This window comes from Bidens hawaiensis, unplaced genomic scaffold, assembly GCF_021521415.1.
Source record: "Bidens hawaiensis isolate Kalapana, Puna unplaced genomic scaffold, B.hawaiensis_p1.1 tig00001575_1, whole genome shotgun sequence".
Taxonomy (NCBI): Eukaryota; Viridiplantae; Streptophyta; class Magnoliopsida; order Asterales; family Asteraceae; genus Bidens; species Bidens hawaiensis.
The window spans coordinates 85988-113019 of record NW_027491088.1 but is presented as its reverse complement, the minus strand read 5'-3'; the positions used below and the strand labels follow the sequence as shown (position 1 = coordinate 113019).

Sequence of the window (27032 nt, the reverse complement as noted above, 5' to 3'; positions counted from 1 at the left end):
TTATTTTTCTTAAAACATTAAAAATGTTACTAGTATATTTGTAAAATGAGATGTAACGGATGGATCCCTTTGAAGTGCAATGTTTTGACTTGGCCAGCGGAACTAGATAGACTTCCAACTAGGGTGGAATTGACGAAGAGATGTGTTATTTTACAAGATATAAATTGCTCGTTGTGTGACGAAACTACGGAATCATCGGACCATTTATTTACTTCTTGCATTTTTTGCATTGGAGGTGTGGGATCAGGTTGTGAGATGGTGTAGGTTACCTCCTCTATTTGCATTTGAGGTTAGAGATTACTCTCTTTAGCAAAACGTTTGAAGCTGCGAAAACATAAGACGAGTACGGTTAACGGGATTGTGTTAAAAAAGAAAAAAAAAAGTATATTGTTTGTTTTTGGTAAAGATGGGTGGGAACAAAAAGAGTGTCTAGTGACGTCTATCTCACAAAAGAAAAGCCAGCCAGCCAGCCCTAATTTTGGCGCTCTTTATACAAACCCTACCCACCCTATCAACAACAACTCACCACTCGATGGATGAAGACGGCATCGCCTTAGTACTCGCTAGAGCCTCAGAGCTTCGGTCAAAGCTCACCAATTGCATCCAGAATGCATCATCAACACCAGATGACGGTGAAGAAGAAGAAGAAGAAGAAGCCGATGGTCTTCTCAACATTCGCGATTCACTCGAAGTTCTTGAAGCTCAGTTAACTTCCTTACAGGTCTGTTTGCACTTCAAGTTTTAGGATTTCTATTATAAACCCTAATTATGTAGGTTTTCACATTGATTTGTTACCTGTGTTATGGAATTTGCTGCGGTTTATAGTCAGTTAGATGTTTAGCGCTTCAGTTTTGCACATAATTGCCTTTTTTTCATTAAAAGTATTATTTTTTCTGCTGATAAGGATGATGTTTGGGTATTGCTGTTTTTGAACAAACATTAATATTATGCTTGAAAGTTGAAACTAGGGCTGTTCTAGAGCCGAACCGAGCGAAGGCTTGCTTGCGCGTGGAGCTCATTTTCAAACCAAACCAAACTGAGCCGATTGGCTTGCTTACAAACTGAGCCAATATCGAACGAGCATTTGTCAATAACATTGAGCGAGTCTTAGAGCATTACGTATTTCTTTTTTTTTTTTTGCTTAAAAATTTAAGAAACAGGTTTGAAGTTGGATATAAATTACCTGAAAACAAATTAGTAGCTTTGCTTGCCCTTGGATCGTTTACAAACTGAACCGAGCTGAAATGGAACGAGCATTTTTCGAGCGAGTGTTGAGTGTCGGGCAGTTTGGACAGCCCCACTTGAAACACATGAAATTTGTTAAGTATAGTGTGGACTTGAGATTGTAGCATGGACTTGAATATAATAGTGAACTTATATGGAATTCTTGGTCTATAGGGTTATGCGTAATACTGATATAAAATATAGGATCAGCGTCTTTTGATTTCTTATAAGTTATGATAATTTGGACTTTGTTTCAGGCACTACAACAACAACAATGGTATGAGAAGGAAGCATCTTTAGCAGAAATCGACTACAGTCGCAAGAAGCTGCTTCAAAAGCTAAAAGCATACAAAGGTGATGATTTGGAGGTCATATGCGAAGCTACTGCTTTTGCCAGCTCAGCAGTAGAAATGGAAAGCAATGATCTTCTTCTGCCTCCTTACCCAACCCGTCCAACTGCCTCACATTTCCCAATCACAAACAAAATCACTCAAAACGACTCTTCAAACGGTGAACCGAATGGCACTGTTCATCAACCAACACCCAAAAGCCCGTTAAAACGATTGACACAGATTATTGGTTCAGCTGCAAAAACAGTTATTACAGTTGTTGGGTTTATAGCTGTTCTGCATTTGTCTGGTTTTGAACCAAAGCTTGATAAAAGAGGAAGTGTTTCCCAGGTTTTGGGTGTGACTCAAGACAATGGGAATGAAGAGAAGACAGAAAAGGCGATCGTTTGTCCACCTGGTAAGATTCTGGTTGTTGAGAATGGTGTAACTCGGTGCCTTGTGAAAGAACGAGTTGAAATACCATTCAAGTCTGTTGCTACAAATCCTGATGTAAATTACGGTTGCGGGTAAGTTAATCTTTTCATCCAATCGTTTGTATATCCATTTTCTTGTGGAAACAGTGCTAGTAGCTTGAGTTGTGTTGGTATCAGTTTTCTTCTAATGGGAATCAAATTTACATCAATTCAGTTTTACAATATCACAATAATATAACCATTTGATAATCTAGTTATTGTGTTCTTGAATCTCGACTGAAAAGATTAGAACTTGATAAATCTTTATTCTATTTTGACATTAAAGCACCAACAACACCAGCAATTAAAGTAGTAGGATCACCAAGAATTGCTGATATCACAAACTGAACCGCTAAACCTGCTATTTTACAGCATTTCTTGATTTTCCCTTTTCTTTTTGGACCTTTCTTGTGGTAACTTTGTAATGTACCCTTCAAGCTAGGAATTTTTGTCTCCAGTTTCCAATTTTGCTCATACATGCTGTTACAGTAATCATCATCTTCACCAACCCGGACCCCACAATAATATATATCATTCCAACTCTCTGCCAACATCTCTTTTGCACACGCCACGTGTAAATTATACTTCTTGCACGTCGATCGGTAGCTCCAACTGCATCCTTTTTTACCACATTTGTGGCAGGCGGACCCCACTTTTCTGCACAAGTACAGTTTGACCTCACCATCATCTAACATGGCTGGGAGCTTAGCACAACATGGGTGCAGGTCAAACCCGCACGCTTTACAGTGGTATACGAACCCATAAATGTCTTTTTGGCATGCGTTGCAGTAACGTGGTGCTGATCCAGGTGGGGTGGTCAGGAACTGGAAGGTGCATTTGGTGTAGAACGGGTGGGAGATGGAAGGGGATGGGAGGGCGCAATGGACGTGCAAGTCATGGTCGCATGTGGTGCATTTGTAGTGGGACCCGATTCCAGGCTCGTTGCAGCCATCACACTTGAATGGGATTTGAGTGTAGTCGTATGTGAGTCGGTGTTCAGGATGGCTGAAATGAGAAATTTCATTGTATTTCATGGTTAATTGGCTGCGTAAGTTTTTGAAAATGGGTTATAGAATTTGAATGTGGGGTGATTTATTTATAAAGGTAAAGCATTAGGATTGTATGTGTTTCTTTTAAGGGATAACAAGTAGTTGCTAAAGAAGAATAACTTGTTAAGGAGAGTTTTGTTCATTGGTGGAGAAAATAGTGGCCTTCAACCTTGTTGATTACAATATTGTATCAGTATTTTTCCTGGTTTTTGGGATGGTTGCTTGTGGAAAAAAGCAATTTAAAGTAAGCATGCTTATACATGGACATGTATATGGAGAAGACTACTATAGCACTCATGAATACATGATTACATAGATGCAATGTGAGGCATTGTACCTTGGTTTATGCTACAAGGTAGTTATGCGCTATAGAATCAAGTTATTGGATAATTGACATTAAAAGCGACAAATCGGCGGGTTGGGTGATGCGTCTAAATGGGTTGGGTCAATATAGATTTTTGAGCAAAATGGGTACGAGTCAAAACGAGCCATTTTAATAGACTAATAGTTTGGTTTGAACCAAAACGGTTTCTGATGACTCGGTTTAAAGTGAGTGTTTTAGAAAACAGCAAGGTATAAAATAGGTTCATTGTTGTATTTTCTTTATGGCGACTAGTGGCTACGGGTGGTAGTTGTGACAATGGAGTGGTGTTGGCGACGCTGATGAGGTGTTGTTGGGTTCGGGGTGGTGGAGGTGGAGACAACGACAACAGTGTTGATGTCAGTAGCGGTTGTGGAGGCAACAACAATGATGATGGGGCCAATATCTATGGTGCTGGTGGTGGCTGCGATACGTTGGAGGTGGTGGCGGTGGTGTTGTGCCTGTTGGCGACATCAAATAGGTGGTGGAGACAAACAACAATCAAGGGTGGTGTTAATGTATCGTTTTAAGTTAACAAGTTTTATAATTGTGGCTCGTTTTTACATTCAGTCACTCTTTTATTTTAATAAGAAAAAAGTGTGTTTGATACAAATTTGATTAGCTCACATGGACTGGTTATTACTATATTTAGTCTATGGCTCTTGATAATTAGGGTATGAAAATCTATAAAGGGAAAATATGATGCTTAGGAAGATGAGGTAGCTTAGCTTATATTGTATGAATTGGTGTTGGCAAAGTGTGAAGCAAAACATCATTTTCATTTTCTTTAACTTGGAGACTTGTAGAATTATGGGATACCCCCCTTTATTTATAAATCAACACCCTAAACTTTGAAATATAAGAAAAAAGCGCCCAAGTTAAACAAGATTTTAATGTTTAATTTACCACTTTAAAATGTGAAATAGGAAGTCGTGAGTTCAAACCAAAAAAAATTAGTCGTTCAAAAAACTCAACCACCAATCCTCAACCATCCTAACATAATTAAACTTCATTAGCTTTTCTTTTTTTACTTTTCCGCTTTATTTTTTGTCATTATTTGTTTGTTATTTTTTATCAAGAATGCATGATTCCATTCCTAGAGTTTTCTGGGGTTTAGCCGGTACTTGTCGTTTAAAAAAATGCATGATTCCAAATCTATTACATTCTTGAACTACTCATCTCATCTTTCCTTCAATGTAAGTGAAGGGTGAAGTATAGTTATTACAACTATACGTAGAAAAGTATCCAACTTATATAAAACAAACTTATAAATTTATCAATACCTTTAAAGTGAACCATGATATATGATGTTTAAATATATTTTTATAATCACTTTACAAATTTATAAAAATATATGTTTAGAGTAATATGTGGTATTGTGTCATATCATATGTGGCATGCAATACCATATCAAACCAGATTTATCAACTGATGGAGTCAAATGCGAGTGATTGTTGTAATTGCGGCTACATGAACAAATCCATAGACCATCTTCTTGTGTTGTATGATGGCTAAATTGGTGTGGTGGCAAGTTTGTGGCGCAATATTCCTGTCCCTTTAAATGTCAATTCGGTTAGGAAGATGGCGGATTTTGGAGCAAATCAAAGTGGAGATACAGCAAGGAAGAAGTCAATCCGAGCGGGGTTTTTGGTTACTATGTGGACCATTTGGAGATGTCAAAATGTAACATTTTTTTACAACAGGCGATATACCGAGTTCGGAATCGTGGAAAGGATCAAAGAAGATGCATTTTTGTGGTTGAAACTTAAAAGTTAGAGCAAACAGGGAGGCTTAAATGTATTTTCTTGGTTTCTTTCTAATGTAATTTTTGTTAAGTTGGGTTTGTGGTTCTGGGCCTTAAAAGATTTTGGGCCTGTTTCCTGGGTTTTAAAAGATTTTGGGTCTGTTTCATGGGCCTTGTGGTTAATAAAATGCAGCCTCTCAAAAAAAAATATACATATATTTTTTTTATATTTTCTCAATTTTCTGTTTATGTTATCGGTGGCCCACGTATACTATAGAATTAAATGCTACCGCGACCGGTTTGACTTTCGAGTGAACCCAAATTTCACCCACCAACATAATTAATATTGCTTATAATTATTTTTTGTAGTCAAGAATATTTAAGTTTGGTAAATATGTACCGTGTTAATAGTTGTAAATATTGTAGAATAACAGGAAAAAATTTTGTAAATAAACACTCTTCATTCTTTAATGCCTTGATGTATGTCTACTTTGTTTTTCAATATAAAAATGTCATCCAAGTATCCGACTCAAATACGTATTAGACCATCTTCAACGCTCCGCCTTTAAAGCCCATCTCTTGTGGAAAAGAGGACAGGAAGAGCAATGTCGTCCAAGGAAAGCTTAACTATAGAGATGATGTATTGATGCAATAACATGCTACTAATAAAGGCAATTTGGGATTATAATGTTTGGACATAAAAGGCTTCCATTCTCATGTAAAGTTGTATTTGTGTAATAAATGTGATTCAACCACCTAAATAGTTAAATGCTAGCCACTCATTTCCTTCAATTAAATTTTTCTTTTTGTTTTTTTAGCATTTCAATATTAATATTTCATTATTTTAATCAATAAATATATACATGAATCGACAATATCAAATGGCATTTACCATGAGCTCTAAAATATTATTTTATTTGTTGGACACCTTATAAATACACTAATTATAATTATATTTATAACTTTTTATAAGTGTTTTCAAAACCAAACTGGCCTAGTTGTTTAACAAGAAATCATCGATATGACATATCTATGAATCAGGAAAAGTGAATTGAGTAGTTTTAAACAAATCAGACAAACCGATAAAACTTAAGTAAGCCGGAGGAAAACAGTTGATGGTTACCTCTTCCTTTGTTGACCGATCTATATCAAGATCATGCTAGGTGGTTGAGCCAGTAAATCATCAAAACTATTGATTCGGCACCCGATTCGGTTCTTAGTGCATTAAATTCACAATGGCTTCATTAGTCAAGAGTTTTCTAGTTACTATCTCTAAGAAATAATATTTTTAAATGAATATTATTATTCAAGTATCATAAAATTGCAATAAAGAAAGCACATCATGCTTACAAAATAAAATAATGTCACAAATTTTAAAAATTCAATTTGAGAAAAAGCACAATAACTAATTTGGTAAGATCATGATTTGCACCTAATCAGATTACACATTAATTTAATTATTACAAATAGTGTACCCTTGATATAATTAAAACGAGTAAAATTTATGACAACCACACTAATTAAATGTTAACAAAAGGTCAAATACTTTATTGACTATTTACTATTAACTAAAAACCATGAAATTAAAACAACAATAAATATTAAAGGTGGTAGGCATTAATATTTACGTGGAATGAGTGGTGTGGTATTCAACAATTAAATTTAAGAGAGGTGTCATAAAAGCTCTGCTGTATAATATGGCTGAGCCACCACCTTCCTTCTTTAAATTCTTCTCATTTTATCAACCTACTCATGGTTATCATGGTTATCATATCAAGATGCTTACAATTCTGTGCAGGCTGGTGGCTATTCATGGTTATCATATCAAGATGCTTACAATTCTGCACTCAAAATTGCTTCCGCCATCCGAACACGATCTGTTAACCCTGTATGCACTCTGTCTGCATTTCATAACCTAACTTTGTTGTACTGTTTTGGAAATTGCAAGTGATTTATTGTTCATACATGTTAATATAGGGCGATCGGTGTGGCATATATGGACCTAACTGTCCTGAATGGATCATTTCCATGGAGGTATGATTATTATTGAATTTCATGTTATACATTTTTTTTTATTTTTTTTTATATGATTTTGATTTGTAATATTTTCTCAGGCTTGTAACAGCAATGGCATAACCTATGTTCCTCTATATGATACACTCGGTACACCTACCGTTCTTGCTATTTATGAAACTCGAATCTGTCTTATTTGTATATATTATTTAAATTAACTGCCGTCTGATCAACTATCGTTTCCGCAGGTGCCAATGCAGTTGAATACATCATCAATCATGCCGAAATCTCATTAGTTTTCGTTCAAGATAACAAAATACCGTCTGTATGTTACACTTTACTCTTACATTCTTTAGCAGTTTAGCCACATTTTCAATTTTTCATTATTTGATTGATTATTTATGGAATATGGATTCTTCATGCAGATAATATCATGTCTTCCTAAATGCTCATCAAATCTAAAAAGTAAGACTTAACTTTCAGATTCTTTATTAAAGGCAACCGACTAATAATCTAATATTAATCTCTTTCGTCTTGAAGCTATTGTGAACTTCAGGAACATCTCTGAATCACAAAAGAAAGAAGCCATGGAACACGGTGTTGAATGCTTCTCATGGGAAGAATTTGCTTCGATGGTACATAATTTTGTTCAATTAATGAATTTGCAGCAATCGATCTTAACCACTCATCACATCTTATTATTTTGCAGGGAAATTTGGAAGATGAACTGCCTGCAAAACATAAAACTGACATATGCACCATAATGTATACAAGTGGCACGACCGGAGAACCAAAAGGCGTCAAACTAAGCAATGCTGCTTTCATGTCTGAAGTGTTGTCCATGCATGAAATGCTTGTGGAAACCGACAAACCGGTAAAGTTCAATATCAAATTATTCATTTTGCGGTTTAGTTATATGGACACAGTTTCCTTGTTTGACTTTTGTTTTCATTTTTGCATTTCTCGGAAGAAGATAGCTACTTCTTGTTTCTTCCATTAGCACATATATTTGATCAGATAATCGAGACATATTGTATCTTCAGAGGCTCCTCAATAGGGTTTTGGCAAGCAGTAAGATTTAGAAATATATCTATTTGACTATTTGTATAACATATATTATCTTTAAATTTAATAGCTTGCTAACAGTTTTCAATCTCAACTTGCATGATATCAGATATTTGATTGTGGATCTTCTTGTATTGAAACCAACCATATTTTGTGGTGTTCCACGAGTTTATGACCGTATTTATACCGGTAAGAAACATATTATCAAATAGCAGGGTTCAAAATTTTGCATGATTATATAAGCTTATGTTTTGTGATTGTTTTGCAGGTATAATGGCTAAGATTTTAGCTGGTGGTGCCGTAAGGAAGGCATTATTCGATTTTGCATACGCCTAGTATGTTTCATGTTACACGCATAACTGTCAATTAGTTATGTTTCTTCTTGTGTTAATTATAACTAATAATTAAAAATATGTTAAACAGTAAATTGAGGAACCTTGAAAAGGGAATGCAACAAGATAAATCAGCCCCTCTTTTGGACAAGCTAGTCTTCGACAAGGTTGAAATTCGGTCTTCTAGGCTCTTCAATGAACTGAACGAACACGAACAGAGCATGTTCATGTTTGGTCATTCAGACACGAACAAGGTTTTCTTGTTCGTGTTAGTTCGTTAAGAAAATATGTTCGTGTCTGTTTATGTTTATTAGTTAACAGTATAAACGAACAGTTCACGAACATAAATGAACATAGATAAACGAACATAATTGCGCTAAAAGTAGTTAAAAGTAATGTGAAAAACAATGTGGTGGGCCTAAATAGTTATTAAAACTAAACTAACTTGTATTGGGCCAATAATTTAAATGAAAATATTAACAAACGTAAACTAGCAAACTTAAACAAACGTCAACTAACGAACATAGGTGAACGTAAACGAACACACATAAATGAATTTAAATGAACAAACGTTCACGAACATAAATGAACGAACGAGACATGTATTCATGTCCGTACATTTAACTAAATGAACATAAGATATCTTCATGTTCATTCGTTTATTACATGAACAAACTTTCTGCCTCACTGAACATTCAGTTTGTTTACACACCTACTAGTCATCTATTAGTATCACAATCTGTAGTCATGTAAATATTAGTTTATTTTTCACATTTTTATGATATGTTGTTCCAGATTAAACAAGGATTCGGAGGACGGGTTCGTCTCATGTTATCTGGAGCTGCACCTTTGCCAAAACACGTGGAAGAATTTTTGAGGGTGACATGTTGTACCGTCCTGTCACAAGGATATGGTATACCCATAGCACATCATAAGTTATATTGATTAGAATATTGATTAGAATTTTATAAAACTTACCATTTTTTATAAGTTATATATTATATGTGGCAGGTCTTACAGAAAGCTGTGGTGGATGTTTTACATCCATAGCAAATGTGTACTCTATGATAGGAAGAGTTGGTGTACCTATGACAACCATTGAAGCAAGGCTAGAGTCTGTGCCCGAGATGGGATATGATGCACTCGGCAGCGTACCGCGTGGGGAAATTTGTCTAAGGGGGACCACACTGTTTTCGGGGTACCATAAACGAGAGGATCTTACTAATGAGGTTGTTGTTGATGGCTGGTTTCATACAGGTAAAACACCTCAAAAGTAATAAAGTCAACATTTTGTTACTTTGGGCCTTCTTTCGGCCCAAATCTTTCAAGCCCAAATGGTAAAACTAAAAAACCGAACCCGAACCGAAACCTTGAAGGCTTATTTTTTCATTTATTGCAGGTGATATTGGGGAATGGCAGGCGGATGGTGCAATGAAAATAATAGACAGGAAAAAGAATATATTTAAGTTGTCACAAGGGGAATATGTTGCGGTCGAAAACATTGAAAGCGCGTATTCTCGGTGCCCTTTGGTGACCGCGGTATGCAAATACTCCTAATACAAATAAAACTATAAACCAAATAATATAAACATTTGTAACAAACTAACAACTTCTTGTGACATGACAGATATGGGTGTATGGTAATAGTTTTGAATCTTTTCTCGTGGCGGTTGTGGTCCCGGATAGAGCAGCAATTGAAGAATGGGCCGCGAAGAATAATGAGTCGGGAGACTATGAATCATTGTGCAAGAATCCAAATGTTAAGAAATATGTCCTTGATGAGCTTAATACTGAGGCTAAGAATAATAAAGTATGTTTTGACTTTAAAGTTTTAGTTTATTAGTTCATGTTTTGCTTCTTTAGCTTCTGTTTGACCCGAGTGATAACCCGAATGCGGCTTCGTGGATTTGAGATGCTGAAAGCCGTTCATCTGGAGCCCGTTCCGTTTGACTTTGAGCGGGACTTGATAACACCAACATTTAAACTGAAGAGGCAGCAGCTGCTAAAATACTATAAGGTATCTATTATTTGTTTCACAAACATTTTTATTAAAAAAGTTAAGTCATACACTCATACTTATATAGTTATATGATTATAACTTCTTTTTGGTATATTATATGCAGGATTGCATTGATAAACTGTATGCTGAAGCAAAGGCATCCAAGAAATGAATCATGCGTGTTCCATAAACGTGTTTAATGTTCGTGATTTATATGAAGTAAATTTTTGGTTTAGTTTGGAACTCGTTATGCCATGCTCTAAACCCTAAACCCTTTTAAACGGATTTACATTATGATTTGTAATCATGTGTTATTGAACTTGTGTTTTATATAAAACTTAGAAATGTATAATTAATTTTCGACTTTAGCGAACCCTTTATGGGAAAAGTAGGGGTGGTGGTAGTGTCGGGTTAGCTGGTTCAATTAAATGAACTGTGCACGGTCGATACATTTATATATGTCAAAGACATCAACCACAATCTAAACACTTAAACAAAATCCACAAACCTAATAACATATTTGAAAACTTAAGAATTTTATGAACGCACAAAGTATATCCAGAAACTTAATGTTTGGTGGCATAATACAGTTTGATGGATACTTATTTTAATACTTAGGAAGAACAAAAACTTCTAAAAACATGTGACAAACAGAGTTTTAACTCAGTGAAAAGATCACATGTTTTGCCTAAAATAATCCCAACTTAATATAATTGCCCGATAATAATCTCAATTTTGAAAATAGCTGTCAACGATCCCAACTTTCACACTATTTGTTTTCAATGGATATCCGTAAAAAAATTTTAACGACGTTAAGTTTTTTCCAAGTTAAATTGATGTTTTAGGGTTTTTGATCGGAATGAGAATACAAATCGATTGATGTAAAACTTAACTCGAAACGGTATTTCAAACATCTTGAATTTTGTTAATTAAAAGCTTAAACATCATAATTGAAGCATCCTTTAGTTGTTTGGCCCATCATTTTGAGGTAAGTTTTACATTAATCGACTCGTATCTTTATTCAGATCAAAAGTCCTAAATTATTAGTTTGAAATTTGAAAAAAAACTTAACGTCGCTAAGTTTTTTTTAACGGGGTCGAATGAAAACAAATAGTGTGAAAGTTAGGAATATTAACAACTACTTTCAAAATTGAAATTATTGTATTAAGTTATGATTATTAAAATCTAATTTGTTAAAAATAAAAAGGACCAAGGTAGGAGTCAATGTCTACATATTTGGTGCCCGGAATGTGTGTATTTTATTTAAAACGTGACAACGGTTAAACCATCAAGAGTAGGGGCCCATTTTGATATTTACGGAATTAGTGGAGAGAATGGGAGAGTGGCAAGTGACTATTGGACAATAATCCACTTCCATCAAGGCCCATTTAATTATATCATATGTCTCATATATTATTTGTCTTTACATGTCTTATAAATAAAATTATATAAAATATTTCGTAGAAAGGATTCAATAATCGAAGTTGTAAATATTACAAAGTCTATGATCACATGCTTCAACTACTTGTGCTGAATCATTAATATAAGATTAATTACTAATCATGTTATCTTTTGAATCATATGTCAATAACAACGATGTTATATTATTGTACATTGAGCATATGGTTCCAACAATTATCAAGTAGGGACATGATATTAGGAGCGTTGAATGAGAACATGTAGTAGGTCTGGAAGCTCCCTAATTCCGACTTTTATGAAGTAAGCCGATCACCAAATGATAACGCCTTTCCGTTCCCATTAATGTATTTTTAAATTTGTTGACGTATGATTTTCAATGCTTTGAAATGTTCATATTTACACCAAGTGATACGTTAATTGATGAAGCTTTGTGAGAATGAAGAATATTCACCATAGGCGCAATTTGCTCTGTTCCACACCTTGAAAAGATGATTTTGTATTTTATTTATTTTTTTATTTTATTTGTTATTATAAATCTTATAATATCAATTAAAATTAAAATTGCGTAACCAAAAATTGGACTTCCTTTCTTGAGGTGGGCTTTTAACAGGGAGAATTCCCAAAATAGTCCTTTATAAGAGAGAGATTCTCAAAATAGTCCAAAACTTTTTGCATTTCTAAAATAGTCCTTGGAAATCTGTCTCCTACGTGAAATTGGTCTACTTGATGTGAGATTTGGCTAACCAGTCACAGATTGACACGTGTAAAGTTAACGATAAAGTTTTCATCCAAATCTGTCTCGGCCGATATTTTTGTAGCCAAAATCGTCTTCTGAAAAACCATTGTTTTGGAATGAAAGTTGTCCGCCACGTGAGGTTTCAAAAAAAATGATTTTCGCATTTTTTTGAAATTCATCTCCTCAGAAGCATTCAAATGAATTTCGTCTATTTTTGCATAAAAAGACGTGTTGTCAGAAAAGATAGATTTTGTTACAAATTATGTTAATTCGATGGTTTTTTGATGAAATTTATCTGTTTTTGCATAAAAAGAATAGACGTTAGAAAAAGATAAATTCATCCACCCACCGCCATCATCCACCACCCACCGTCATCATCTACCACCACCACCCACCCCACCGCCCACCGCCATCATCAACCACCACCACCCACCGCCCACCGCCATCTCAACCACCACCCACCCACCGTCATCATCCACCACCACCAGCCACCGTCATCATCCACCACCACCACCCACCGACATCATCAACCACCACCACTCGCCGCCATATCCACCACCACCACCACCCATCGCCATCATCCATCACCACCACCCACCACATTCTTAACATTTGCCATATTTTCAAAACTTTTATAAAAATCATCTAAGGAGATTAAATTCGTTGGAAATTATCGTTTTTTTTTAACTTTTTTGAAAATCATATAACAAGACTAAATTCATTAGAAAAGTATCATTTTTTTTGCAACATTTTTGAAATTTCTCGTAGGAGACAAAATTCAAATGAAATGCGTTGGACAAGACGAATTTCAAAATACCGCGGATACCGATGAGTTTAAAACCTCACGTGACGGACAACTTTCATTCCAAAACAATGGTTTTCAGAAAACTATTTTGACTTCAAAAGTATCGGCCGAGACAAGAAACTCTGAAACTTTATCTTTAAAGTGACACGTGTCACTATGTGATACGACAACCAAATCTCACGTCACAATTCCCAATTTCACGTGGGAGATAGAATTTGGAGGACTATTTTGGAATCCAAAAAGTTTTGGACTATTTTATGAATCTCTCTTCTAATGGACTATTCTAAGAATTCTTCCATTTTAATATTATCAGTTTTGAGATGTGAGTAGGCCCTACTAATATAAATTAATAAGTACAGCAATTTTTATTGGCATGTAAAGATCAAGTGCCTTAAGATATAAGTCCTCCCCGGTATGGTGTAGTGGTAAAAAATAATGAATTTCTTAATGTTCATAGACAACAACTTTTGGGGTATGGGTGGCCAGAGGTGCACAAATCGGGTTTTTCATATATTCGGGTTTGGGTATGGAACCAGGTTCGGGTATGACCGGATATTGAAAAATCGGGTATTGGTAATAACCGGGTAGGGTTCGGGTCCGGGTATTGCCTCTAAAAACCATACCCTATGCATCGGGTTTGGGTCGGCTAAAGAACCGGGTATTTGAATACCCTATTTTCGGGTATTGAAAAAACCCTATTTGTGGGTTTATTCGGGCTATTTTCCGGGTATTTATCTGGTATAGATTAGACTTTTTAAAAGGTTGCACTTTTTAGGGATCTTTTTTCGAGAATTTTTAAAGTATTTTTCAGGTATACATCGGCTATTTGAAATACCCGGTTTCGAGGTATTGGAGAAACCCGGTATCGGGTATGGAACCAGTTCGGGTTTTCAGGTATTACCGGGTACAAATCGGGACCGGTTCGGGTTCGGGTTTTAGCACCGAAATACATACCCTATCCGTACCCTACGGGTAGGGTCGGGTACGGGTTCAGGTATTAAAAAACCCGGGTATTAAAAAAACCGGTTCCAGGTTTTTATTTCGGGTCCTGTTCCATGTTAGGGTTTTTTGTGCACCTCTATGGGTGGTTCAATAAAGGATTACTATAATTTTTGTGATCTTCAGTTCGATCATGAGAGAGTCCAGGTTTTACCACCAGTGGACCTTCGAATGGATGGATTTTACACGGAATTAGAGATAAAATCGGAGGCGCTTAAGGTTATGTACAGCTAGGTTGGGTCAATTGACGATTACATTTACCATTTGGTAACCCGTACGATGTATATATACAATTTTATATTTGTTGGCCGTTAAAAAGAAAGATCAATTTCAAATGATGTAAAGAAAAACATGAAATCATATTAATATAGCCTTTAAAGAAGGAAGTCGTGATGAAAATGGTCTATAATATTGAAGAGTTAATAAAAGTTGACAAATGATAATAAAGTGGAATTGATCGTTTATTATACTAAGAATGTGTAAATTACAAGATATCACACCTCTCAAGTGCAAATTGATCGTTTATTTTGAATCAAGATAAGTAGATAACTATGTACTCGATCATGCAATGTGCGTCCAATTATTTTTATTCACTCGTTTTAATCGATAATCATTCAATCAATTCATGTAGTTGTTGGAAATTTGCCTGAATCACGTTTTCACAATGTTGTTATCAAATTCAATAATTTATATATAATCATATATGTTGGTCCACTAATTTACCAAAATTTCACGACAGTGCAAATTATAATTTAATTTAAGGGAAATATTGAAATGAGTTAAGAATTATGTAACACAAGAATTTTTAAATATACAAACGATGTCAAACCTACAACTTATTTGGATTTGAGTTTGAAGGCACACTCTTGAACTCATGAGCATGAGCATGAGCATGAGCATGAGCATGAGCATGAGCAAAGCACCAGATTGCATATGGCTCCACGCCAGCCTCACTTTTACATACCGCTTCATCATCTCTCAGAAGTTACACATCATGAATCCTACTCTCCCTTCCCCCTCTTACAAGACTAGAATTCCTCTCTCATCTCATAGACAACACACCTTCTCTCTTCCCGCCCATGTTCCACATTTGCAAGTCTATCTAGCTCAAAAACTCCAACTACAGATGCTCTGATATTGAACCCTCTTTCACAAACCTCTACAGTTTTTTTATTCGTATAGAGTATTTTCCTAGTTTGTTATAACATAAAGTATGCATATTAGAGTTTGTTGTAGGAAAAGTGGTTCACTTTTAGTTAAGATAATAATAATAATAATATAATAACGATACTTTCGTTAATTGTGGGAAATTCACTTAGTACAATACCGTTTACAAAAGTACATAAAAATGATATATAATATACAAATTTATATACCGAAATGATTCAATTCATATCTTACTAGGAGTGCACCATAAGCTTTCTTCTAGCATCCATGTCACGAGTCTTCATCACTTGAGTCTTCAACAAATGTTTCATCAAAACAACAATTCGTTTATTGAAATTGGGTAACGGTTTTGGATGAGGATCGTGTTAGACACGGGGCCCTTAAAACAGATTTCGTGCCTACTCTCAAGCGCGTCTGTTTCCCAGGGTAGCCGGAGATGGCCACGAACCCGATGAAGTCACCGGCTATATTGGTGTTTATCAAGATGTAGGAAAATTTGTTGAAGTTGTTTGACATAAGTATAGAGAGTGCTCATCTCTAAATTGTGTCATGAGTGTGTGTAAGTGACTCTAAAATATTTTTAAGTGTTTTTACAACATGAACCAACAAGTTCATTATATACTTACACAAAATGAGAAATACTCAACCAAAATTAATATGACATAAACAATAAAATTAATTTAGTCATAAACAAAATAATTAATCTTGTAATAAACTTGAAATTAATTATTGTAATTAACATGGTTAAATACTTTTAGATTTAAGTGGTGAATCAAAACCATCATATTTATTCATGACATGAGTTGAAACGAACTATTTGACCAGGTCCAAACAACTGTTCGCAATAGTCTGTTATACAGGCGCGACACTCATGCGCTCCTACGTGGGACACGATGTTAAAGATAAATCCAATTTTCTCTTCTTTGATTATTCCAACCATACAACTTCGAGCATTGATATTAATCCATCTACGCTCCGTTTTGGACACTCAAATCAATATTTATACAACACATATATAAATATATTATTCATGTATAAAGTTAATGAAAACCGCATTTTCATTAATAAATTTTTCCAACATTTGTTTCCTTATAATCACAATGGAAAAACTTTGAATAAGATGTACAACTTAAATTATTCCATCATTATAACTTAAATCTCTCGAGTATTTGTTTAATATCTGTCATATCACATAAGCACACATGTTCAACAGTTGGCCTGACATCATATGTTTTAATTAATCTGTTTATAGATCAAGTGATCAACCCATATTCCGCTGACCCACAATCCAAAACATGTTGGAACTTAAAACCTTATTATAAGGATACAAAATGTTCTACTCACCTACAATTTACGTAATCATGTTGTTCATTGAATATAGTTTTCAAATCAAAAAAGCAAAAAAGGTATCTAACTTTTTACCCACAAATCTTGAACATTAAATTTCGTACCAAGCAATATTCTAGTATTACAAAGTACATTTTTATTATTTCTTTTTTCATATTAACTGTTCAAGGTAAAACTGTAGAAAGCAAAAACCAAATCTAATTATAAAATAATATAACAAGTAGTTTAAGACACGATAACAACATATATAAACATTTTCTCACAAACAAAATATAAACTTAGAAGTACAACTGTCACACATAAAATTATTAAAAAAAAAAACAAACAAATTCATCAGGTTGCCTTGGATAACGACGTGATGGTAACAGACGCGCCGAGTGCCACCTGTCCGGTCTCCGCCGTAAAAGTATCATACCGGAGAAACAACTCCACCAGCATCAACCTACAACACAACACCACCAGATCCTTCGCCGGACATTGCTTATTATCCGCTGACGGAGTCTCAGTCTCCCTACCATTCGACCAGTACACATACTTTATCAGCTCCTCACCTTCTCCTACAAACCTATCCGCCACAAACTCTTCAGCATTCTCAAACACCTTTGGATCTTTTGTCGCGAGTGGCTGGTATCCGAATATCGTCTCGCCTTTTTTAATCTGAAACGCGGCGTCGTGACTTTCAAGTATTAAATCTTCCCTGGCCTTCGCGTACTGAAACGGTACCGGCGGATCTATTCGAAGCGTTTCGTACACCACGGATTTAGTTAATGGCATTTTCTCCAATGCGGAAAATGTCGCGTCACCTGTAGGACGTGGGTCACAATATTATTACAATAATTTAATAAAACTAATACAGATGTCTTATTTAAATCGTATGTGGTGGATGTAGCCTCTATTAATCATTATTTAATTATTATTAATATTATTATTATTTATTAAAAATAATACAAATTAAAAAACCCACTAATGAAAAAAACTTTTGTTCTTAACTTGACGCTTTGTAAGAAATGTCCCCCTCCAAAGCGCCAAGGTGCCTCGGGGACAGTGCTCCCCGATGCTTTAAGGTTTTTTAGGAGCCTAAGTGCTCCATTACGGGGTCTTATATCTTTAAGAAATTGTAGTACATGTATTAATATTACCTTCTTCCTTTATTACAGATCTGATTTCATCAGCGAGGCGACGGTGCAAACTCTCTCCACCAGACGCGATCCACTTAATCAACGACGGGAACAACACCTTCATACCACCAAACGCGTTAAACGCGGCGAGAAACACTAAATTATGACACGCTTCGTCTCGTTTAAGCCCTAATTTCTCAGCGTCGTCAAGTAACGACGTCGCTGAGTCATAAACCGCATTGTACAGCTTCTTATATCCGGATTTAATTACGAAAAACGGTAACCTAACCGTATGAATAATATCATCAATGAAATTCGGAACGTATTTTAAGCCTGCAGTTCCTAACGGAGCTAGCTGAAGCGCTAGCCACGTGTCAACCGTTGATGGACCTTTAGCTTTCAGCTTAGTATCCGATGGATTAGATCCAGTGACTAACCTGAACACGAAGTCAAACGACATGTTATCACAATTCTTATTGAAATCAGCTGATTTTTCATCGGTAATATTGTGTTCGAGGTTTTCGAACAGTTCGGACAAGCCAGTCCGAAGGTATGGAATGAACTTATTATGAGAATTCGCTAGGAACGTGATAAAAAATGACTTCAAGACATTATGTTCAGATTCATCCGTGTCGAGAAATGCACAAACTCGATACCCGCCGAAGAACGAGAGAGACGGCATGTACGTGCCGTCTAAAATGTCCTTCTTTTCGACTTTATTATTATCGAAAAGGATGGTAAAGCTTTTGGAGTCGAGAACCGCGACTACGCGTGGATCGGAACTTATAAACGGGCCGGGTGGTATGTTAGTTCGAAACACAGTGGAGTTGTATTTTTTGATTCGGGATTTGAAAAACTCGTCTTTGCCTTGGTTGTAAAAGTAGTCATAGCGGTCCTTGATTGGGCCGAAGAACGGTAGGCCGTAGCTGCCAGGGATTTCTTGTAAATCGAGCTCTGATGAGGGTTCAGCGGAGTTGGAAGAAGGAACCATTGTTAATGAGTAATGAATAATAATGAATGGGGGTAGATATTTATAGTGACGAATGTATTGTTTGTTCAAATATTTTTGGCTATATGTGTTGCTTCCGTTTCTCTTCTGCTTTCTTGGAGAATACTTGTGTAACTTGTATTCTAATGTGTATAGTTTTATAAAAAATAATGTGAATCTTTAGGAGTGCATAGACGACATTATTTAGGATATATATGTGGACAGCACACACGCATTATATAAGACTAATTCAATAACTTGGTATAATTTGGCTAAATGTCTTTTGGTTTACAAATATTGTCATATTGATAAGAGGTTATATGAATCATATGTGTTTTCATTTTAAAAGGTTATATGTATAGCGGAAGGTTTTGCTTGAAAGTCATATTAAAATTATGGGAAAATTTTCAAAATAGACCTATTTTAGGAAGAGATTTCCAAAAATGCCCCCCTCTAACTCATCTCCGACGATGCGTTAGGAAGTCAACACATTTTTGACGACGTGTTTGTAAAACACATCGTTAAAGATGTGTTAGACCTCCTAACGCATCGTCGGAGATGAGTTAGACTTCCTAACCCATCGGAAAAGATGCGTTAGACTTCTTAACGCATCGTCAACGACGTGTTAACTTCTTGTTTGTTATTTTTAATTTTATGTTAATATAACTATTTATACTTATATTTGTGTTTTTATAACTTTTACTGTATGAAGTTTTATATTATTTCGAATATACTGATAAAGCATGCTTATTTTTATCTATGGACCGACATAAATTTACTTAAACCTGAGTCATGTCAAATTAATATTGAAATATCAATAAAATTTGACATGCACGGTTTAAATAAATTTATAAACATATAGATAAAAATAAGCATTTTTTATTGGTATATTCGAAATTATATAAAACTTTATATATTAAAAGTTATAAAAACACAAAAATAAGTCGAATTAGTTATATTAATATAATATTAAAAAAAACAAAAAATAGGCTAACACGTCATTGACGATGCGTTAAGAAGTCTAACGCATCTTTGACTATGCGTTAGGAAGTCTAACGCATCTTTGACGATGCGTTAGGTACGGTAACGCATCTTTAACGACGTGTATGTAAACACATCGTCAAATATGCGTTAGACTTCCTAACGCATCATCAAAGATGAGTTAGTTGACACTTTTGGATTTCTAAAATTTGAGAGATATTTTTGAAACTTCTTCCCAAAATATGTCTATTTTGGGAATTTTCGCTAAAATCTAGAAAGGTTAAAAATGTATAGTGATTAATGACACATGACTTTCTATGTCTTTTGATTAATGACACATAAGTACATAACAGGTAGAGGTAATAATGTCTTTTATTAGGGTGTTTAATGATGGTAAGAAATAAGGTTGTTAATGATGACATGATGTAAACAACATATGTTACCAAATGTTTATAAGATATATGTTTTCGATCAGTTAAATGTTGTCTCAATTTATAGGTTTGGCTGGTTCGTTTAAACAACAAACGAGTTTTCGAGGATCATAATCGATTCAATATGGCCAAGGAAATTATAGATGGATAAAATAGTATGTCAACTTGTGTTAATGGTGTTTTAGTTATCATTCTTGTATGGTTTATTATTGGTTCTTTATAGTCCTCTTTATGATTATTAAGTGTAATGTTTAATTTGTTTTTTAAATGTATATTAATAGCTTGTTTTTCTTTTTGTTATTCGTAAATATATAGTGAAAATAATATGTTTTTCGAGTTCACCATGTTATTAATGTTCATTGTGTTTCGTGTTCAATAATATTCTTCGATTTCATATATGTAAAAACATTACACATATGCATAATAACTACCTTCTTGTTCTTCATTTTTTTTAAATGTTTCTTGTGTTTTTCTTAAGGATTTCCAAATATTGTGCATAATCAAACAGTGTATATTATGGTGAAGAAAAAACTAATGGAAACATGAGTAATACAAACATGCCTTTGAATCACTCCAAATAGATGGATAAAATCGAAAGTTGAATTGATCAATGAACCGTATAAAAGTTTTATGTTGGATGATTTAAAACAAAAGATGCGTGTTTTATCTTTCTTTCTATTTCTTTTTAGATTTTAGTTTTGTTTTTAACAAAAAACAAAAAAAGGGGGGGGGCAAAACTAAAATAAAAGGTTCAAACTAGAAAGTAGTAATAAAGTTGGAGCCAAAGGCATGATGAACGGTGGTTTGTGGAGCAGGTGGTTGTAGTTTTCATTTGACGAATACAAATACTATTTAACTTTCAATAAACAATTAGGAAAAGAACAAGCAGAAACCTCTTAGTTGGATCAAGGGTCAACTATGATGTGATAGAAAAATAAAGGTCGTGATACATGTGTAAAGTGGGTCCAGCATATAGCAAGCTCCTATTGGTCAACTATTATTTAAAATGTGACTTGAATATTTATTTAACATTCACATAATTTGTTTTAAAAAACTACTATTACGTATTATGAACTATTCTCCTACAAATTCAACAGAATTAATACCAAAAAATACAATGTGAGTATAGTATTGGTTTTACGGACATTTGAGCTCAAACCGTATGTAGGCAGTCCGAACCTTTTTAGAGGCCCTAAAACCTAAAACAAAACAAAAATTCAAAGCAATTTCGTGAATTTTATTGTTACAAGGTAAAACAATTAACCACCAAATAAGTTTGTCTTTTTTTAATAACATAAGAGTCAATTTTAATATTAATTTTTTTTTCTGTTGTCTAAATTGGTCGTACTAAAATGATGGTCTAAAATCCTACCTTAAATTACTTGTCATTAAAACGGCCATGCGTATGTGCCAAACTATACAAACCCCATTTATGAAAGCATCAACATATCTATTATTTGACAGATCGCTTGTCCCGATCCATTGTTTTATAATATGAATAAATAATCAAGTATATACAAATATCTTGTTTAAATTTGAAGAGATAGGTCCCAGCAGAGCCCAGTTGGACCCGCAAGACTCACCTTGAAGAGGGACGTCTGCGCAGAAACCAACTGGATCCGCAGGACCAACCATGCTCAGAGACGTGACGTCCTTACGCGCAGTACGCAAGCTGTTCCCGCAGGAAATGCCTCCCAATGGTGAAGTAATCGGCATGTCCCCGCAGCTGCGGATACAAGCCATCAGGGAAGGCCACCCGCGCAGCAAGGCTACACGCACAAGGCACTTAGCTCTCAATCACTCAGTGTCACCTGAAGGAATGAGCAAAGCCGGGAACAATCCCGCACAAAGGCGGGAGGGGGAATACTCCCGCCCAACTAAGCCAGTCCGTACGATACGGGAAGATCTTCTGTACTGAACCTGACGAGGTATGGGCAAAAGATCTGACTAAAGATACGACAGCTTATTGACAACAGTATGGCGAGCAGCATGCTCCTGTACTGTATGTCACTATTAGCCGCTGCCTACTCACCAACTCCTGTCATACCACGTGCATAGCCGGCAGTTGGTGGAAAAGGAATAGTACACAGCAGGCCTGGTCACTATCAGCCGCTGCCTACCCACCAACTACCAGCAGGGCACGTGCGTAGGCCACTGTTGGTGGAACAGGAATACTATTGCAGCCGGCCACACCTCCTTGGAAACCTACCTTCGGCTATAAATACCACAAATGCTATGATCATCATATCCTATCATATCTTATCATATTATACATGATATCTGCTCTAGCAATCTCTTAATATACATTTATATTTAAAGAGCAATCTAGTCTGATTCTCACGCCGGAGGGTGGTCACAAGGAGGAACCCCCCCTTCTCAGTGACAAGCTCACGGTGTCTGTTTTGCAGGTTATCAGAAGAACCATCTTTACCGGGTCTAACCCCTCGTGGGAAACATCTATCTAACCCCCAGGTTATCCGTAATCTGCCCGGGGTCCGGTTAGTGTTTCTTCATTGGCGCCATCCGTGCATAAAGCTAGAACTTCATTTTTCTCCAGTTTTTTCAAACTTCTGGAAAGATGGTTAAAGAAACTCCGGTAACCACAACCCCAGCTACTGGGGGGAATACCGGCTACACAGTCTTTACAAACACTACCCCGGTTACCCAAGCCGGGGCAAGTGAAGTAAATTTTACGAACACTACCCCAGTTACCCAAGCTGGGGCAAGTGCAGTAAATAATCGCTCACTGGGAATCACCGATACCCAGTTAGAGAAACGAACAAGACTCCCCCGCCAAACACTCGATGAAGTTAAGGCATGGGCGGAGGCACGTCAAAAGGAATTCCAAGCTGAGTTGGACGAACGCTTGCGTTCCGTCCAACAGGCTGACGAATTCGAAGAATACTTGGACGATGACTCGGAGGAATCCGACACCGACGCGAACCCTCGCCATAGGGCAAAAGGGAAGCGTAAGGAAACGGACTCCCAACCGAGAAGGCATTTTGGAGAAGCCTTCAAACCAAAAAACACAGGTGGAAGTCCACGTGACTTCTCCAAAACATTCAGACCAAACGTTGCAAATGCGGGAACGTCCAAATTTGCAAGGGACATTGCGGAAGCAATTGCCCCAAAAAATGCCAAACAAATGTCCAGCATAGGCACATATGATGGTATATCTGACCCAGATGATCATTTGAACAGATTCATAGCGGGGGCAACCGTCAGTAGTTGGACGGAACCTACGTGGTGTTACATGTTCCAAATGACGCTTGTCGGGGCTGCTAGAGCGTGGTTCGATCGTCTACCGGTCAACCACATATACGACTAGGCAGACTTCCAACAGAAATTTAGCCAACACTTCAGCCAGCAAAGAAAGTATACCGAGGAGCAATGGACAATCCTCAAATGCATTCAAGAGGAAGATGAATCTTTGCTAGACTTCATCACTCGCTTCAACTCGAAGAAGCTAAGTCTGGGTAACATTAGCGAAGATCTTGTTCGCGCTGCTTTTATTCTGGGCGCGAACGACCCAGAACTCATCCGCACCTTAACGGGTAAAGATGGCATGCCATCCACATGGGATGCCATCATGACAGCAGCTAAACGCTTTGCGGAAACGGAGAAGCAACTGGGTAGAGATCTCCCACAGAGCACAAACCTCTACACCCAGAGAACAAGAGAAGACAACGTCCTTACCGCCCGATTAAACAAAAAGCGGAAGCTAGGCATTTGGCAGTTAAGGGTAAACTTTGACACCTCATCCGGCTTGCAACATCGGTTAGGCGGAAGGGATAATGTACAGTCAAACCAGAACTCCAGATGGACGCCACTCACCAAAAGCGTCACCGAGATATTCGCTACTGAGGAGCTCCCATGGCCAAAGCCTCCAACAATCCGACATCGTCACAATGCTGATCGGAGCAAATACTGTGACTTTCACAGGACAAAAGGCCACAACACTGAAGAATGCATAGACGTAAAGGACATGGTCGAAGCATTTGTCAGAGATGGGACGCTCGCGCACCTCGTGGCGCAATGAACGCTGAGCAGGCTGATCCGTGTAGAACCCCAGCTGGGGAAAACACGAATAAAATTTCCAGCTTCAATGTGGAGACTACATGCTGCGTAAAGAACGAGATCCCGAACCAGGTGCATATCGGCTCGATGGCGCTCCCATCCCAACAGCATGGAAGGGAGCTCAATTACACAATTTGCATGTAGATCAATTCCAAATTTGTAAAGAAAAGGCCCAGAGCCACTTCTAATGGAAATGATTCTCCTTAGAACATCGACGCTGATGATTTTACATTTATACTTTATGAACTATCAACACTGATGCCGGTTTTCACCGCATACATAAGTGTGAAAGTCGTTGCATGGGGAAGGCGGCAAAACCCGCATAAACCCAAAAAACGGAAAACCTTCACGCAGGTCAGTTGAAGGGGGAAAGTTCAGTCATCCTACTAAATGAAAGTGCCGGTCTATCCGCATGAATCATGATAGAGGAAACTGAACACTAACATATTAACAACCACGCGTCGAACGGTTAATTTATTCAACACGGATATGCCGGTCTTCACCGCATAATTACGTGGAAAGTCGTTGCATGGGGAAGGCGGCAAAACCCGCATAAACCCTAAAAACGGCAAACCTTCACGCAGGTTAGTTGAAGGGGAAAAGTTCAGTCATCCTACTAAATGAAAGTGCCGGTCTATCCGCATGAATCATGAGAGGAAACTAAACACTAACCTATTAACAACCGCGCGTCGAACGGTTTTTCAAAACAGAGAATTTCTAACAAAAGGATGAGGAAAACCTACACGCAGGTCAGATATAGGTAAAGTTTAGCCATCCTACTAAGTGCAAGTGACGGTCCTACCCGCACAATCACGAAAGAGGAAGCAAAACTTCACACCTATTATCTGCCACGTTCAAAGGTTAACTTATCCTAAACACTTAGAAATTTCAAAAGGATGAGGAAAACCTACACGCAGGTCAGATATAGGTAAAGTTTAGCCATCCTACTAAGTGCAAGTGACGGTCCTACCCGCACAATCACGAAAGAGGAAGCAAAACTTCACACCTATTATCTGCCACGTTCAAAGGTTAACTTATCCTAAATACTTAGAAATTTCAAAAAGATGAGGAAAACCTCCACGCAGGTCAGACGTAGGCAAAGTTTAGCCATCCTACTAAGTGCAAGTGACGGTCATACCCGCACAATCACGAAAGAGGAAGCAAAACTTCAACCCATTATCTACCACGTTCAAAGGTTAACTTATTATACACTTGGAAAATTGCTAGTTTAAACTAAAGTATGCAAGTCATAACGTTTATAAAGCAAGGAATCCAAAGAAAGTAGCGGTCTTACCCGCACAAAGATTTATATTTCACAATGATTCATTACAAGAATGGCCGGGTAACTACCCGCCTACATGAAAATAAATCTATACAAGCTAAATCTATCCTAGCAGTGGGAAGGGATCTTCAGGATCAGGCTTCAGGGCCACTTCCACTTGGACCCGCACCATCAATAGAACGTGGCGGTTCAAGGAAAGCTTTAAGGATAGCTAGCCCATCATCAGCAGCAGCAACTTGGTTCACCTTCTCCACCACCGGATGCGGGAAGGCGGCGTACTGATTCACTGCTTGGTCGTAAACAGCTTCAGTATCAACATTGTACAAAGGGAAGTTGGAAGGCGGGATGCCTTTCTCAACGAACCCTAGACCAAGCAGGAAGCCGGCCTTTTCCCCATCCTCATGAGAAGCGTTGAGGGCTGCGCTCATAGCATCATCATAAGACGTCTCTGAGAAGACCCGATGCACAACCTACAAGAAAATATACAAGTATCAGAACCTTTTCTATTTACAAAGAAAAGCGTAAAGAAATGAAAAGCATACCTGAGACAACGCTTCTCGAAGAAGCCATTCCTTGGCAACCAGAGCTTCTTGGAGGGCAGCTTGAGCTTCGTTACGGGCACGTTCGGCTTCACTCTTGTTAAGGTTGGCAAGCAACACTTCTTTAGCCGCAGCCTCTTCGACGCCCTTTAGCTTTCGCTCAGTATGGTCAAGCACCCCCCTCTGGTCCAAGATCTCCTGGAGCTTTTTGGCGTCTTCCATCGCCAAGGCATCATGAGCCTGCTGGAGAGCCTCTAATTTGGCTTTAAGCTCTTCATTCTCCACGCGTAGAGGCTCAGCAACAGCTTCAGCCTTGGTGGCCCTCTCGGTTGCGTTCCTTGCAGTTTCCTTAGCCAGCCGAAGCTGTTTATTAACAGCTTGGGCAGCCTTGGAACGGGCCTCGAGCCGGGCCTGAACTTCAACCTCAAGGGCCTTGAAGGCCTTCTCCTTTTCCGCAGCAGCTGCGGTAAGCCTTTGGTTCTCCTCCCGGACAGCCCGCGCCTGAGCTACTTCTTTAATGCGAGCTGCTTTTAACTTGTCGTTTTCACGACAAA

General features: G+C 37.1%; 4 protein-coding genes across 4 annotated transcripts; 2 read left to right on the top strand and 2 right to left on the bottom strand.

The window, feature by feature from the left end:
* The first annotated feature begins 460 nt into the window (after nt 1–460).
* On the top strand, nt 461–2257 carry LOC143585079 (plastid division protein PDV2-like). Its single transcript, XM_077066955.1, has 2 exons — nt 461–721; nt 1482–2257. The coding sequence occupies exons 1-2, from the start codon at nt 533–535 to the stop codon at nt 2082–2084; spliced, it is 792 nt and encodes a 263-aa protein (XP_076923070.1). The 5' UTR covers nt 461–532; the 3' UTR covers nt 2085–2257.
* LOC143585089 (protein VACUOLELESS GAMETOPHYTES-like) lies at nt 2240–3064 on the bottom strand. Its single transcript, XM_077066961.1, has one exon. It carries the CDS (start codon nt 3058–3060, stop codon nt 2296–2298), a length of 765 nt encoding a protein of 254 aa, XP_076923076.1. The 5' UTR covers nt 3061–3064; the 3' UTR covers nt 2240–2295.
* Nucleotides 3065–5017: 1953 nt separating this feature from the next.
* Nucleotides 5018–10448, top strand: LOC143584908 (putative CoA ligase CCL6). The gene is made up of 16 exons (XM_077066831.1): nt 5018–5207; nt 6959–7068; nt 7158–7214; nt 7295–7343; nt 7442–7518; nt 7619–7658; nt 7734–7828; nt 7903–8068; nt 8155–8263; nt 8359–8447; nt 8527–8593; nt 8682–8757; nt 9386–9503; nt 9602–9847; nt 9990–10129; nt 10218–10448. The coding sequence occupies exons 1-16, from the start codon at nt 5018–5020 to the stop codon at nt 10431–10433; spliced, it is 1845 nt and encodes a 614-aa protein (XP_076922946.1). The 3' UTR covers nt 10434–10448.
* A 6855-nt stretch (nt 10449–17303) lies between these two features.
* On the bottom strand, nt 17304–19171 carry LOC143585059 (allene oxide synthase 3-like). Its single transcript, XM_077066942.1, has 2 exons — nt 18202–19171; nt 17304–17865 (listed from the first exon to the last, which is right to left on the bottom strand). Exons 1-2 carry the CDS (start codon nt 19169–19171, stop codon nt 17396–17398), a joined length of 1440 nt encoding a protein of 479 aa, XP_076923057.1. The 3' UTR covers nt 17304–17395.
* Nucleotides 19172–27032: the final 7861 nt, after the last annotated feature.

Bases quoted from the DNA above. Each gene is read 5' to 3' on its own strand.
- LOC143584908 (XM_077066831.1), top strand. From the start codon at position 5,018: ATGGCGGATTTTGGAGCAAATCAAAGTGGAGATACAGCAAGGAAGAAG. The intron at 7,344-7,441 runs GTACACCTACCG...TCGTTTCCGCAG, and splicing joins TCCTCTATATGATACACTCG to GTGCCAATGCAGTTGAATAC. The intron at 8,069-8,154 runs TAAAGTTCAATA...CATTTTTGCATT, and splicing joins TGTGGAAACCGACAAACCGG to TCTCGGAAGAAGATAGCTAC.
- LOC143585089 (XM_077066961.1), bottom strand. From the start codon at position 3,060: ATGAAATACAATGAAATTTCTCATTTCAGCCATCCTGAACACCGACTC.
- LOC143585059 (XM_077066942.1), bottom strand. From the start codon at position 19,171: ATGGTTCCTTCTTCCAACTCCGCTGAACCCTCATCAGAGCTCGATTTA. The intron at 17,866-18,201 runs GTAATATTAATA...CACGTCCTACAG, and splicing joins ATCTGTAATAAAGGAAGAAG to GTGACGCGACATTTTCCGCA.
- LOC143585079 (XM_077066955.1), top strand. From the start codon at position 533: ATGGATGAAGACGGCATCGCCTTAGTACTCGCTAGAGCCTCAGAGCTT. The intron at 722-1,481 runs GTCTGTTTGCAC...ACTTTGTTTCAG, and splicing joins CTCAGTTAACTTCCTTACAG to GCACTACAACAACAACAATG.